This window comes from Artemia franciscana, chromosome 10 (genome assembly GCF_032884065.1).
Source record: "Artemia franciscana chromosome 10, ASM3288406v1, whole genome shotgun sequence".
Lineage (NCBI taxonomy): Eukaryota > Metazoa > Arthropoda > Branchiopoda > Anostraca > Artemiidae > Artemia > Artemia franciscana.
The window spans coordinates 23,285,060-23,300,587 of NC_088872.1; the positions used below are offsets into that span (position 1 = coordinate 23,285,060).

General features: G+C 35.1%; 1 protein-coding gene across 1 annotated transcript in view; it reads right to left on the reverse strand.

The window, feature by feature from the left end:
* Positions 1 to 15,528, reverse strand: part of LOC136031936 (suppressor of SWI4 1 homolog) — a 39,710-nt gene that overhangs the window by 16,019 nt on the left and 8,163 nt on the right. The window contains exon 2 of the mRNA XM_065711932.1: positions 5,995 to 6,159. Within this exon, the coding sequence (XP_065568004.1) occupies positions 5,995 to 6,159 (165 nt within the window). The remainder of the gene's footprint in view (positions 1 to 5,994; positions 6,160 to 15,528) is intronic.

The window sequence follows — 15,528 nt, forward strand, 5'->3', positions numbered from 1 at the left end:
TTTTCAATCGTATAGATATGCTCTGAAGAAAGACCGAAATGCCACACTGGACAAGCAAACTCGAGTATTGGCCAAATAAAAGAACAATAAAGTTGGAGAAGATCCTTAGGGGGTCAAGAAAATTTTTATCAGAAGTTTTAGAAGGGAAACCGAAGAGGAAGCTTTTTTGAGGATGTTTTGAACAGGGGAGTCCTGCTTCAAGTCAGCAGTAATTGTCACCCCGAGTAGTTTAGTGCATGTGACAGAGATTTTGGGAAGAATGAGGTTTGTGAAAAAAGGGGATGATTTAAAAAATTAACCGTCAGTACTGACGATTTATTAGCGTTAACTTTCATCTTCGACAAAGAAGCCTCCTGTGTGACATCGTCAAGTAATGTCATATTTGAGCTTTTAATATTTCGTCGACAAACCTCAAGTGCAGTAAGGTCGTCCACATGCTTCCATCGCTCTGTGTGGTCAGTCATGAGGCTATTAACCATCATAGGGAATAAAATCGGACCACCAGAATTTTCCGGGGGACCCCATAAAAGATAGGAAGAAGATCGGAATAAACATTTGTATATTCAAGCGCTTGAGAACGATTTGTTAAAAAGGAGGCAAAAATTTTAACTCGAAAGGGACTCACTTGAAACTCCGTAAGCAGTTTTTTTTACAAGGATATTGTGGTCAATTAGGTCGAACCCTTTCTGTAGATAAATTAATAAAAGATTCAACCAAGTATCACAGTTTTCAAGGTTTTTAAGAATTGTGTCAAGAAGACAAACAAAGTAGCGTGAAGTAGATGTCCCTTTCAGGTTTAGGTTTCCAAATTGTTGTAAGTCAATAAGTTCAAGATTCTCTGCCTTTAACCAACTAGCTAAGAAACCCTCGTACATTTTTGAAAAAATGAGGTCAAGGTGATTGATCGTACTCCAGTAAAATCGTTCAGAGCTCCCTTCCTTTGGATTGGAGTAATATAGCCCAGCTTCCGGCACGACGGATAACATCCGGAATTATTAATATGATTAAAAATACTAACAAGGGGTGTTAATATTTCATCAGGGAATGCTTTATTAGATTAATTAGGATAACAACTGACAAATACTAGTTTTTTCTAGTTTCTGTATTTTTTCTATTATTTGCTTCGCAGAAATTTCCAGGATTTTATCTTTTGGAGTTTCTGGGATTAGCTAAATTTCCGAGAGAAGGGGGGACGTTTGCACAATGGTAGCTAGCTGTTTATTAAGCTCATTGGTTGTCTTTCCAGGTGATTCATCCAGAAGAAAATCAAGGTTCTTGCACGAGCGACCCCCTATTTCGTTCAATTTCTTGAACCATTGCTGAGGTTTGCCCTGTTTTAAGGAATTTAATTTATTCTTACCACAACGAGAATTAGCACGACGTATTTCTGTCTTTATTTGTTTACAGAGGCTAAGGCACCCTGTTTCTTTCCGAGGCAATAATGTTTTAGTTTCAAATGGATTAGTTTTTTTTTTCATTAATGTAAGGTTTATCTGAGGAACATACCTTCTTGGCAACTTCAGGGAAGTAATTTTGGTAATTTTTTCTTTTTAATTTTGTTTGAAACAAACTAACTTTTGAATTAAGATTTAGACACGACAAAACATCATCCCAACTCTCAGACGTAATCCAAGATCCCAAATCAAAAAGACCTTGACATATAATTGGCAGGTAAAAAAATTCAGATACTGAGTAATTTCTTTTAAAAACTAGCAGTGGTTTCAAATGTAGCAGGAAATAATAGCTACCACCGAGGGGGAGAAGGGTAGTTGGAGTATTGTAAAAGGTTTTAAGGCTGGTACAAATAACATCCAAACTGGTTCCTCCTTTTGTAGTAGCACAACAATGTGCTTAAGCTTCTGATCTCTGCACAGACAATTAAGAGCATGAACGGACGCAAACTTAGATCGTTTGCGTCTCCTGCTATGAAAATGCCGGCATTTGGATACATTGTCGTCACATAGTGAAGATATGCTTGGAGCCTGTCATGAAAATTATGACGAGAACAAGCGTTCTGTCCGGGTGAATAATAAAATGAGCAAATGATTTCATCGCAATCACCTAGACCTGGCACATGGATAAGGGTAGTAGATAGGCAATCTTTTGCGAAAATCATTACTCCCCCTCCTTTTTTCCCCAGTGAGTGGTCGACCGAGCGTACCTTTATAAACTCCTGGAAACCAGTCATTTTAAGGATATCTGGATTTAGTGCTTGGACTTCAGTAACTGCAATTATCTCAATATGGTTCAATTTTCTGTTGCTTTTAACTCAACTAACTTTTCAAAATCCAAACTTTCGGCATTTGTAAGGAAGAAAACGGGGAAATGATAATGGTTTTTATAAACTCTTTAACAACAAATTTACTCAAAAAACTTTATTCTAAGGCAACTTTGGTCGGGGTAAGCGTTAAAATTAATGCTAGGAGGGGGAGACCATCCCGGGGTATTGTAGGATGGTTTGTCGTAAGGCTCAAACTCACCATCCTGGACCGAGAGACTACTAAACCGGTTTTGAAGTGGGAGGGGAAGAGGTTCACTTTTAAAAGTTGGGGGGTAAATTGACAGAGTCGCGAGTAAAAATTTTCTACCTCTGTAAAATTTTCTTCCATTAAAGAGGGGAAACTATATCTTTTATCTGAATATTCACGGGTAATCATCGCATGTAGGAACTCTCAAACCAGAGTCAAACTGGCAGGGTAGCCAGGGGGATTAAGTGCAAGAGAAGGGAAAAAGGTTTCCTGGTGATCGGGGAATAAGTCAAATCGGGAGTGTTCTTTATATGGAGGTGGGAAGGCAAGATGATGCTGGGAGAGGAAAGTACGGTGGAGGGTGTCTGAGAGGGGAGGGGTTGGCTTTATTTCGGCAAATAACGGGCGGAATCCAGAACCAGTCGATAACTTCTTGGACGCACGGAGAGGAACAGAGCCCAAAGAAAGTGGATTTTTGGGACGAATGTGGGTGAGGGGGGATGGTCCAAATTGAATAAAGTGATTTTGGGGGTTGGGTTGACTGGACACACGTAAGTACTAGGGGCGGAGGACTGTTTCGAGGGATGGATTCCTGGGCTATACTGCTCTGCATCGGGTATGCAGGGGATAAAGCTGAAAGTCAAATGGAACACGATCTAGGGGAGGAGGGGGTCCTGAATTCTTTCGGCGCTGCCTTCAAAAGGTTGGTTTTCAAACCTACCCTCCACCCCCTGATGATACATGAGCAAAATTACACGACTTATCAATACAAGATAAAACAGAACACCGGTCAACATGGTCAAAAATACACTAATCAGACACACAGATTCCTGAAATAAAATGACGACAAATATGTGAAAACTTGCATTGTTTGTGAAACTTGCTGAAACTACAATTAAAATAATTACAGATCACATTTTCCTTTCTGCTTCTTTTTACATTTCTTTTCCTTTTATCCTTCGCTTTCGTAATTTTTTCAAAAATAATAACTATATCATCATCTGGTAATGACTTCTCAATAACCATGCTATTCCTGTAATTTTTTTCATTATCACCTGATAATTTCTGTAACAAACCGGAAGTCACTCAACCATTCATGAACTCAACAGCTTCATCCATCATACTACAAGTAGGTATTTGTAAGCTCTCTTGGGATATTTTGCAGTTAATGCTGGAGTTACTAAACTTTGATAGTTGATCCCCTAGTGTAGTAATAATCGCTTTGTTGTTGATTAAATTCTCTTGTACTTTGGTGATTTTTGATTTTAGGGTCACTTGATTGTTTTGTAGAGTTGAAAATTCATCTGCCATAAGAAGGCGATAGGAGTTATGGGATTTGAAATCTTCATTTAGTTTTTTAATCTCCAGATCAGGTTCATGGAGTATACTGTACCCTTTTTTTCGTCATTAAAAAATACGTCAACTTGTTTTTTTTTCAAATCTTCTATGGTTGTTTCATGGTCTAAATTCTTCTCTAACAGTGAATTATATTTAACTCGGAAATCAGCAAGCTGTTGGATATATTTAATACTGTCAACACAAGGGGGACTTGAGAAGCTGGATTTTTTTAAACTGATCTTGGAGTTGTTGATTTTGTGACAGACTTGGGTGTACAACGTGGTTAGAGTTAGGGGGCAGAGAAAGTGCTGTTAAAGGTAGTTCAGGGTCATCGTTCAGAGAACAGGGGGACTGGCAGTTCAAACATAAGCACTCACCACATTGTTTTCTCTCCTCAATAGAAATGCTTACACACTTTCGATGAAACCACTGTTGACACTGACTGCACTGCACTGTTCCACTAGCGGCATGAAGTCTGCACTCTGGGCATGTGAATTTCATGGGGGTCTTGATATAATAGTGAAACAAATAATCCAGATTATGAAGCTTGGAACTGGTCAATGACTGAATTTGGGATTATAACAACTTCCAAAATGGTTTCACAATTTACCCAGCATAGATGTTCACAAGTCAAGTGTTTCTGCTTCAAACAAGTTTCAACATGTCTACCTATCTGCTAAAATATTAATGGGGCCTACTAACACCCTTCCTCTCCCAACAAAACATGTGTTACTCATGGCCCAGGGAATGATCCCTGAAAATCCCAGGCCAATCGGACACCCAAGACTTCAGACTTCTCAAACAAAATGACTATCTAAAAGTTTTGATTCAATACTGCAAGGAATTACAGGAGGTTGGGCATCAAAAATGGGTAATGTAGGGAGAGTTGGTTACCTTCCAGTCACTTCTAATCTCCCAAAAAGGGCACTAGAACTTTTGATTTTCAATCGAATGATACACGTAAGTTTCTACAGCCACCCCTTCAATATAAAGTGGTCTAGGAAACAAAAACAGCTAATACACGTGAAGGAAGCAAGTGACTCTATTTTTTTAGGCACTGACTGTATATTTTTCTACTAAGGATCCAAAGAATAAATTCTGGCAATGGGACTTTAGATTCGTTGCATATTTTAAGCACTTTTAGATTTTAATCGAACTTCAATTAGAAACTACAGTTTGTGTAAATCGAGGTTTCCATTTGAAAGTAGTGACATGGATCGAAGAGAAAGGGAGCTTGGAACAAAATATAAAACAAAAGAAACGCACATTCGAGGAATCTGATACCCGAGATTTATTAGTTAAGACAGACTCACAATTATAAATAAATTTCAAATTTCTTGGCATTTTAAAAGTTCAACTATTTTTATTATATCTGCTGAAGACAACTTTCGAGAGTACAAACGAAATGTCCATAAGAAGTTCATCTAAGATTAAATTGTAGTTTAGACTACAGTTATTTTGTAAAAACACTAACAATTATCAGTAGCTACAACAGAAATCAGAAGTGGACATGAAATCTTGGTGCAAGGGATTCAGGTTTATACTTTGTTCACCATTTTTGCATATTTTTTTTTTAATTATGTCCCTCTCCTGAAATAAATTATGACACATATCTCTCCCCACTCATATAAAGATTTGAATCTCTTCCTAAGATCAGCAACTTAATTACACACTGGTCTTGTAAAACAAAACAAAACTACTGGTCTTTTAAAACAAACCAAAACATCATTAGCAATAGACACAGAATTCCAGGTTTTTTTTTGCCATACCACAAATACTGTTCTATAAATTGAAAAAAAGATTGTACTTTTTAGCCACCCATTGGGGGTAAAAACAAAGCAGATTATCCCCAAACGGGGTGAAAAGAAGACAAAAGAAAAGATTAAAGGGAGTTGGAACTGAATGGGAGCGAGTAAACAGATAATTTGGGAAAGATTGGGATGGAGGAGGACTGTGCACCATTGACCTGAGGTGGCTTTCTGCTGCAGTGACTTGTTAGTAGTAGTAGCACACTGAAGAAAATTACTTTGATTGATTTAAACCATTCCACTGATGCAATTATGATTATACTGTTGGTACTTTTCCCTAACCTGAATCTAAAAATTCTACTCAGTTTCACATAGTTTCTGAGGTTTTTTTTTATTTGTGGGATGTTTTGTTTTGCATATTTAGTTTAAGAAATTCTGACCTTCAGGTTACTAGCAGTGTTTGGCTCCATCACTTTCCTGATATCTCTCATCAATATTTGTAGGTACCTGCCAACATGGCCTCTGTAGACAATTACTGAGTGAGGAGCATTTTTCGCTTCTGCTGATTCTCCTTGTGCTTTCCCTTTTTTTGCATTTGTTTTCCTCTACGAGAAAACATAAAATTATAAACTTGAACTTCTTTCTTTCAATAACAGTTTCATTCAAAGATTAACACCACCTTTGCTGAGAAAAGTATAAGACCATTAGGTGCTTCCATTCTATTTAATCAATGCTGTCTTCAAAAAATTTCATTTCTATTATACAGACTAACCATCCTTATATCTTATAGTGACAGAAAGCCAACCAATATAAATTCAGGACTGAAGTACAAGAGAAAGATACAACACCATGTTAAATAGTAGTTTTACAGTAGAAAAGGGGTGAACGTACAAATTTGGAAAAACGTTATTTTTTTATTTAATTATGGTTTCAGGTAAATATCTAAAAACATTCTTGGTGTGATGTGATTACTACTGTAACATTTTTAGGAGAAATCAATATTTCTTGGATAACACTGCCTTTTCAAATATAATTATAATGAAAAATAATATACAATAAAAGTATAAATTTAAATTGTGATGGTAAAAAAATTTTACAAATGAATCTAAATATTTTGGCTTAGAATCCATAAACTTTTACTAACAAGAATTTTTAGAATAAGAAAAAAAAAGTGTTAACAGTTGGCAACACTAAAAAAAAAAACATAAAAAGATGAGTAAATGCTATACAACAATGGGAATCAAGAAAAAAGAAAAACCTACGTCTGATAAACTATATTTTTTTTTTAGTACAAACAAACAATAATATTTTACACAAAATATTTACTTTCAGTTGGTACAGTATACCTTACTCTTGTAGAAAATGTTAGTGTAATGATTTCTTCAGTGGACTATTCAGTTAATAGGTATATTGACCCAAGCACCTAAAAACAAAATGTACATAAACAACAACTTCTTAAATAAAGCAAACAATAAGTTCATTTCAGTTAGGTCACCCAAAGAATTTTCTTTTTAATATTCATTTATTTATTAATACCAAATTTGGTAAACATTGTAAAAGCTTGTCACACTAAAAATTACAACATCAAAAACAACAATTAAAAAATAACACTGAAACCTACTTTATAACAACATACATGTCAAAAGGACAACTAATGTAAGAAAAGTTTTTTTTCTCAAAATGGACCACAATAAGACCTAGTATGGAGCTTTATAGCTAATCTGCTTTTTTAAGACTGTACTGTGATATTGGTAACTCTTTCTGGCAGTAAAACATTCCAGGTCTTTCACGCATGGCCCAACAAAGAGTTTTGACCTAATCTTTTCTTTGGACATGGTGGGTATATTCTGAATTGGTACTGATAGGTACTATTATATTTGGTCAAAGTAAAGAAGTGATTTGAAGAAGTATTATCCATGTTCCCAACAATAAAAATGTATTTATTAATTCAGCTTTGTCATGTCAGAACTGAAAACTAGGTAATTGAAGTCTGCATTTGCTGGTGGTATGCCAGATATGTCAAGCAAGGCATGACATTAGTGCCCCTCTGCTGTACTTTCTTAATTCTAGCTCTATCTCTCTTACTAGAAGAGAGACTTACAATACTGACCATACAGTCTTACCGTACTGATGAGCAACACTCAAATATTGGACATGCAGTAGACACATAAAGTGACATCAATGAACAAAGGTTAAACCTAGAGAATGTACATTATGCACAATAATTGGTAGTTCCCCCAATAGGTAACATCTGAAACATGTTTATCAAACTTCGGACTTTAGTTGAAGCAAACTCTCAGCAGTCTCTGAAGCAGTCTCAAACATACTCCATAGATAAAATTGATTTAGCATCAATGATATAATGATAATATTGAAGGAATCTATACAAATTGCAATTCTTGGCTGAATGGCCACAAAACAGAGATTGATACTGGTGGTTTGGACCTTAAGCATCTAGTACTGACAAACTTACTTTTTTTTCTCAGTCTACACAACAAATTCACTGCAATTGGTTTTGTTAATACATATTTTGCAGTGCAAAACATAGAATAAAGCATCAAACAGAATATGCTCCAAGACTATTAAACTCAGTATATTTCATATGAAATTGTAAGAAAAGACCAAAGATTTTCAATTCACTATTAACAACCACATTTATTTGATCAACTGGGCCAACTTAATGTAGTATCAAAGAAAGAATATTTGATTATCAAATTAGACTTTTATCTAAAAGGGGATTAGTATAAACAAGGATGGGAGGAATTACAGCTAACATTCTGCTAATACTGGTTTAATTAAAGAAAAAGCTACCACCTCATACAATCTTAGTAAAGAAGAAGACGTGGACACAGAGGGGAGAAGTCACCCCCAGCCAAAAGTTTGAAGCTACTTAATAAGAGGCAATATCCTAATGAAATAAAATTTAGAATATTAGGGGAAATTCAGGAAGTCAATGCCATTTTTTCAGATTAGTAAATCAAACAATCTATTATTTGTTAAAACATAATTGTATTTAAAAACATAAAAAAAACCTTGGACCTGTTACGATTTTAATTGGCTTTATTTGTAATGACCTAATCTATATGTGAGTATTTTTGAGCAAAGATATTTGCTTTTTTTTAGAATATCCATGTCAAAAGATATCATTTAAACTAATGAACCTACATAGCATTACAAAACAGTTTCACCTAGATCACTGTAGTATTTGTGTAGCCTTTGCATGTCTATTTTATGATCTTTGCATAAAAGTGTTCTAATCTGCTTTAAACTTGTAGACAGGAACCTTTTATTTAGGGAAGGGATTTTTAGATGTACATCACTTCCAAGCCTCATTTAATTCACTCAAGAAATTTTTATAGAACTGTCTTTTTTGGCCAAGGGGCTAGCAGGCTTAAAAGTTTCATAGGTAAACAACAAAATAGAAGGCTACAAGTACCTCAACCTACTATTTATGTTGACTCTAATTACAAATGATGCTTTGACCTTGAAAAAGATTGGGACATTATTCCTAATCCTGTTTGTGGTAACTTCTATTTGTTTCTAGTTTGACTTTATTTGCAGTAATTTTGGTTCATTTATGGGTTTTATGCTTGAAGTTTTCATTTACTTTCTGCTTGTCTTTGGTTTAATGTAGCTCTTTATGTTTCTCTGAAAACTTTTTCTGTTGAAAAAATTCCTTCAAACTAGCTTTTATTTACTGCTATTATGTTTGTTTTTAGTTGATAGTTTTGTTTTTCTTATAGGAAGATGAAAGAATATTAAAATATTTTTTCTGCATTTACCTTCTTAAGAATCAAGATTTTGGCTTGCTATTCACTTTTAGACAAAATTTTAATAATAGTTTTGCTAAATTACTCTGAATGAGTAGGTATGGGTAATAATATTCAAAAGAATGAATTGAAAATATGCATAATCTTTGGGCTCTTTTAGGGCTGAAGGAATTCTGACCAGGCAGACAATTATTAATTTGCCATCCTTCAGAACATATACTGAAATTTTCAACTTAATTCACTTTGCCTTTTTAAGATACCCTTTTGATTATATTAGACATAACATCTTTTGATTTAGTTCAAGATCCCTGTCAGCATGCCCTATAAGTTTCAACTTAATACCATACCTGTTTCTGATATATTGCAGAAGCTTCATCATTGGGTGCAAAGAATCCAGGATGTAAAATATACACGGGAAAGCTATTACCAAGCTTCTATGTTAACACTTTTAATTTCTATGTGGGAGAAATTTGTCTACTTGACAGGCTAAAATTCACACTTTTTACCATAATAAATTTTAAAAATTAAAATTTAAAGTTTACTACTTGACAGGTGACCTATTGAAATTAAAAAAAAAAATATTTTACCTTAATTTTCATTTATCAGCTTCTTTGTAGTTCTGAAAAATGCAATTCCTGTTATTTGAGCAGAATTTTAAGCCATACCAATGGTTTTTTTCTAAATTCAGGAAATGTATTTGTAGATCTTTGAAACCTCATGAATTAGGACTGAGCAGAGTTGTGAAGCAAAAAACAGTTTTTTTTATACTTAATTTAAGCAGAAGACCTGTTTTGCACGGTTTCACTTTCATAACACAAAGATTTTTAAAGGTCATCAAAGATTACTCCCCTCTAGAGGGTGAAGGACTGAAGGTAGATACTTAAAAATACCTTCCTGGGGCATACTTTAGTCTGTTAACCCATCCTTGAAAGCTTCATTTTCCTAACCTAAGCCCTTTCCAAGATAATGACAAGTAGCTAAACTCGAATTTAACTGTCCTCTTCTATCAATGACAATCTTGTGAAGTTAGTTTATACATCATTACTTATCAGTTCTTTGTCATCAGTAAACTAGTGTAGGCCTAGATAGTTTCAACAACCATCAGTAAACTAGTTTAGGCCTAGATAGTTTCAACAACTTTAGACATCCATCATAAGACTTGTCTATTCATCTTTGTTACTAGACTTACCTTAGTAGCCTAGGTCTCCTTTGTACCTATTCCAGAAGCTTTATGTCATCTCTGTGCTCTTGTGATACTATGCCTATTCAAAAGCCAAGCACTGGCTTGAAAACAATCGTGTAAAGGCTCACAAGACATAGAAAGTCCTACTAGAACTAGTCTAGTTCTCTTAAAGAAGCCAAGGACAGTTTGCATATGACAAAGTCTCAATGCAGTTTGAGGGGAACTTACACTGGTTGTCAGCAACAATACCAAGATTTTTTTCTTTATCCACACTTTGCAGCTCTTGCATGTTATTTACAGCTGGACTGACCACAGTAAAATTAAAACATAGGCTGGACTAGGCTAAATAAAATTAGCAAAGGACACAACTAAGCAGTGCTGCAACAAGTACTCCAAATTTTTACTTAAGTATCAAGTATTAAGTACTCATTGTTTTTTTTTACTTAAATATCAAGTACTTGCCAAAATTGTACTTAAGTATTACTTCAAGTATTTATTCTATATATATATATATATATATATATATATATATATATATATATATATATATATATATATATATATATATATATATATATATATATATATATATATATATATATCTGATATAAAGCCCATGCTAGCTTTTTTAAAAGCCATTCTGAAGGCTTCTTAGCCCCTTCCCTTGCCTATAAAATGTCCCCGTTCATTTCTTTTTTGGAAATCTTAATCAAGGACCAGAATTTCCGTTGTATCATTTTTAACCGTTTCCCTTGTTCGGCTGGTACACACCCAATGAAGTCCAAGAAAATAATATTAACCAATTTTCAACACAACGGCTTGAAAGCAAAAGACTTTCAAAACAATTAAGTGCAGTAAAAAACTCCTGATTGGATCAGACATATCACATGACAGGATTAACACAGTGTACGTAGAGTTGAACTTCTGGTGATTAGTGTTCAGTCAAATCTGGCACGTTTGAAAAATTACACGGTTATTCTGAAGCATGTGGGAATGATAAAAAGAAAAAATATTGAAAATATTTTTTCCCTTGTTTGGCTGGTAGACACCCAACGAAGTCTAAAAAATAATCTGAACCAATTTTCAACACAACAGATTGAAAGAAAAAGACTATCAAAACAATTAAGTATAGTCAAAAAACTCCTGATTGGATCAGACAGATCACATGACAGGATTAATACAGTGCACATATAGTTGAACTTCTGGCGATTAGTGTTCAGTCAAACCTGGCACGTTTAAAAAAATACAGGGTTATTCTGAAAGATGTCCGAATGGTGGAAAAAATATTGAAAATAGAAAAGAAACTTTGGATTGGCTTTAAAACAGATAAAAGGTTATAAAGTAGTTCATTCTCTGATTCAATAAGTAAAAACCTTAGCAACAAAAAAACTCAAATTTAAAAGTAAGGAGCCAAGTGAGTCAGTTGCAGACTTTTTTAATAAAAGAAACCAAAGCTCAATAATAAAAAATCAATTGATGACATGAATTGCCCTTGGCACCTTTACAAGGAAACTGCCTCAAGTTCTCAAGTTAAATTTCAGACACGCTATTAAAATGTATGGCATCTATATCCTTTGGCTGGTTTTCACTCAAGCAAGCCGCATACTGTGTAGTCAATTCAGATGGTCGGTAAAACTCCCTATAAACATATATTATAAAATCACGGGCCTGCAGCAAGCCCGCTGATTCAGACGCATTCCATATGGCTGGTCAAACTACAGAATGAATGAATGAACTTTATTATATGTAGAAGTATAAAAAAACACACAAAAGTACTGAGTATTATAAATAAACAAAAACGATAAACAACGAGAAAAGAAATTCAAACTAACAAAAGACAATATGGACTAATTAACCAGTATCAATATGGAAAAAAGGCTGCAGAGGGTCGTAAACGTGAATAAAGTAGATAGTCGTTTTACATAAATCATCACTGGAAGACCAAAATCCAAGAAGGCTTATCTATTAAACAAAATCAAGCCATTATTTTTCTGTTTTGGTACCATTTAGGAAGCCAGAGGAGGAATTTGCAATATCTGAAATAAGCCGCACGTAGAGTATAGGGATTTTTCTTACAAACAGATGAGCCATGCCTAATAAAAACAAAAGCACAGGAGCGCAATAAGCGTTATAAATTATGCACAAACCTTTGCGGTTGTAACAGCTTTTGTTTGGGGATATTTTTCCGTAAGCGACGCGTAGGTTTTTCACGGCTTGATTCACTAGAGATGAAAAGGCAGTGGAAAGTGTTGGACCAAAACACAGACCAAGCCAACTAACTAAAGAAGAACATGGGAGAATTGCAATCCCAGCAACGAATGGAGGGACCGCATAAGGGCTATTAAAACAAATAAACTCACATTTAGATGAATTTTCCTCTCACCTCGGTATTGCTCGATTTGTTCCCAGCAATATAAATGACGATGAACTTTGCGCACTGATTCCTAAATGTGTCAGTTCAAAACAGATTGGCAACACCCACTCGTTTCGATTGAAATTTGAAACCAAAGTTGATCTTATGAATACCATAAAAAATCCCCCAGTCATAGATTATGAGAGGATCAAAGTGGCTGAGTATCTCTCCCTCCCGGTAAGATGTTTCAAGTGTCAAGCTTACGGCATATATCCAGTAGCTGCAAAAATGAAGCTATTTGCGCAGTCTGCGGTGACCATGGTCATTCAAGCTCCAAAACATCTCCTTGTCAAAGGCCCAAGAAGTGTGCATTGTGCAAATCACAGGATCATCCCTGTTACAGCTTCAAATGTCCAGTCGCCCTTTAAGGACTTTTAAGTAAAGTTAAGTCAGCATAATGGCTCGAGCCTTAAGTCTCTTATCATGGAATATCAATGGCAAAGTGGTTGACAAAGGCCTAGTCCTCTCTAAACTTTTAAGTACAAATGAAATAATTTTTCTGCAAGAAAATTTTTTATCTGATGAAAGGAAAAATCTACTCAGCATTTCACAGAATTCTTATCTCTTATTTCACCCAGCGAAAATGAATAAGAGCCGTGGCCAACCTTCAGGTCTATTAGCCAACATTTCACAATTTTCCGGCAATCTCCTTGAGTCGAATGACCATTTTATTCCTGCCGAATTTTCGGACCTAATCTGTATAAACGTTTACCTGCCAACTAATTACTGCTCTTCGCAATCAGAGAATAAATTCATAAATGCTTGCAAAAAGCTAGCGAGTTTAGTGAAGGGAGTTTCAAAGCGTCCAAATGCTCGAGTTTTGATAGCAGGAGACTTTAATTGTGACTTAACAGACAGTTCATCTCCAAGAACCAACTACTCCTGAATTCCCTCCCCCCTTCCTACTCAGTTGCTGACAAAACAGAAACTTTCACGTTTATTGGTGTCCTGTCAGCGACTTCTAACCTTGATCATTTTATTGCATCTTTCCCCGGAGAAACTGTCGAGGTAATTAGTGATGGCTTTTATTGGGATCACCTTCCAATAAAGTTGAAAATAAATGCTTCATTTCATGCCCCTAAACAGCCAGACAAAAAGTGGTTTTATATAAAAGACTGGAAGAAGTTAACCGCGAGATGTTTCGTTTTGAATGTGACAGAATATTAAATAAAATAAAGGTGGCCTTTCATTTGCTGTGCACGCGCTCGGGCCTTAGTGAAAAAGAAATAGCCATCGGACTTAACACCTATCTAGCTGAAATTAACCATGCATTAAAGTATGCTGAAGCTTCAGCTGTCCCGTGCAAGCGTATTAGGAAAGGCTTTCAAGTTCAGGGTTGGTCAAAAAACCCTTCCCTTATTTCTGCATGCAAGTTTTCTAAAATTTGGCTGAATATTTGGAAGGGTTGCGGCAGGCCTAAGTCTGGGACTATAAATGGTTTGCGGCTACGTTCTAAACATTTTTTTGCTAAAGTGTTAAGAAAACATAAGGTTAATCTTATTGAGAAAAACGCTCATAAAATTGTAGAGAACCCTTCGAAGCTCTGGAAAAAATTTGAACGCCCTTGTGAACACATTAGTGCAAATAATATTCCTGAGTGGATAAATTATTATAAGCATGAGTATTCTTGTCCCGATCCTGCTCTTGAGTCAAAATTTGAAAAAGAATTAAGTGCTTGTCTGAAAAAACACGAACCTTCAACATTTATAATTAAGCCAAGTGACGTATTGTTTTATTGTAAAAAACTAAAGAAAAGAAATTCCGCGGGAGTTGATGGAATTACTACCAGACATTTTGATTATGCAAGTGCTCTTTTTTTTAATCATTTATCTCTACTTTTTCAAATGTCTATTGAAAACAGAGTTGTTCCTTATCAATTTACAGTTGGTCAAATAACCCCTATCCCAAAAAAAGGCAAAAAGGATTTTACTGCGTGTAATTCGTTCCGACCTATAACAGTTTCTTGTACTATTTTTAAATTGTTTTTGTCAGTTATTTTGGATGAAATTGTTTCTAAATGTTATGTCCCACCCCACCAGTTTGGTTACCAAAAAGGTATTAGCCGGGAGCATGCCCTTTTTGCTTTAATGAATGTTCTTGCTGATGCAGAAAGAAGTAGATCCCATATTATCCTTTGTGCTTTAGATGTTGCTCGTGCTTTCGACTCTTGCGTTTTTTTCCCAAGTTTTATTTGAAGCGTATAAAAGAGGGGTAAATTTTTGTATAGTAAAGTGCCTTCTGTATATGTACCACCACCATAAGGCGAAGTTAAAGGGGGGATATTCCCTTTTTGATATTTTGAAAGGAGTCCGTCAAGGTGGCCTTACCTCACCTTTTTTATTTAATAACTCTATTTTAAATGCCCAAAATTCTGTTAATTTTAGTTGTATTCACTGTGGATTTAACTTGTCTTGCAGATGACGTTTTGAACCTAAGCCGTACTTTTAGTGGTTGTGAAAACGCATTTAATCAGCTTTACAATGAATATAAAAATATTGGGCTTTCTTTCATTGTTGTAAAAACTGCTGTTGTAGCTTTCAATTTTAAAGAGACAAATGGTCCTATTTTTTTTTTATCTTTAGCTAATGTTCAAGTCCCCCTTTCTCAA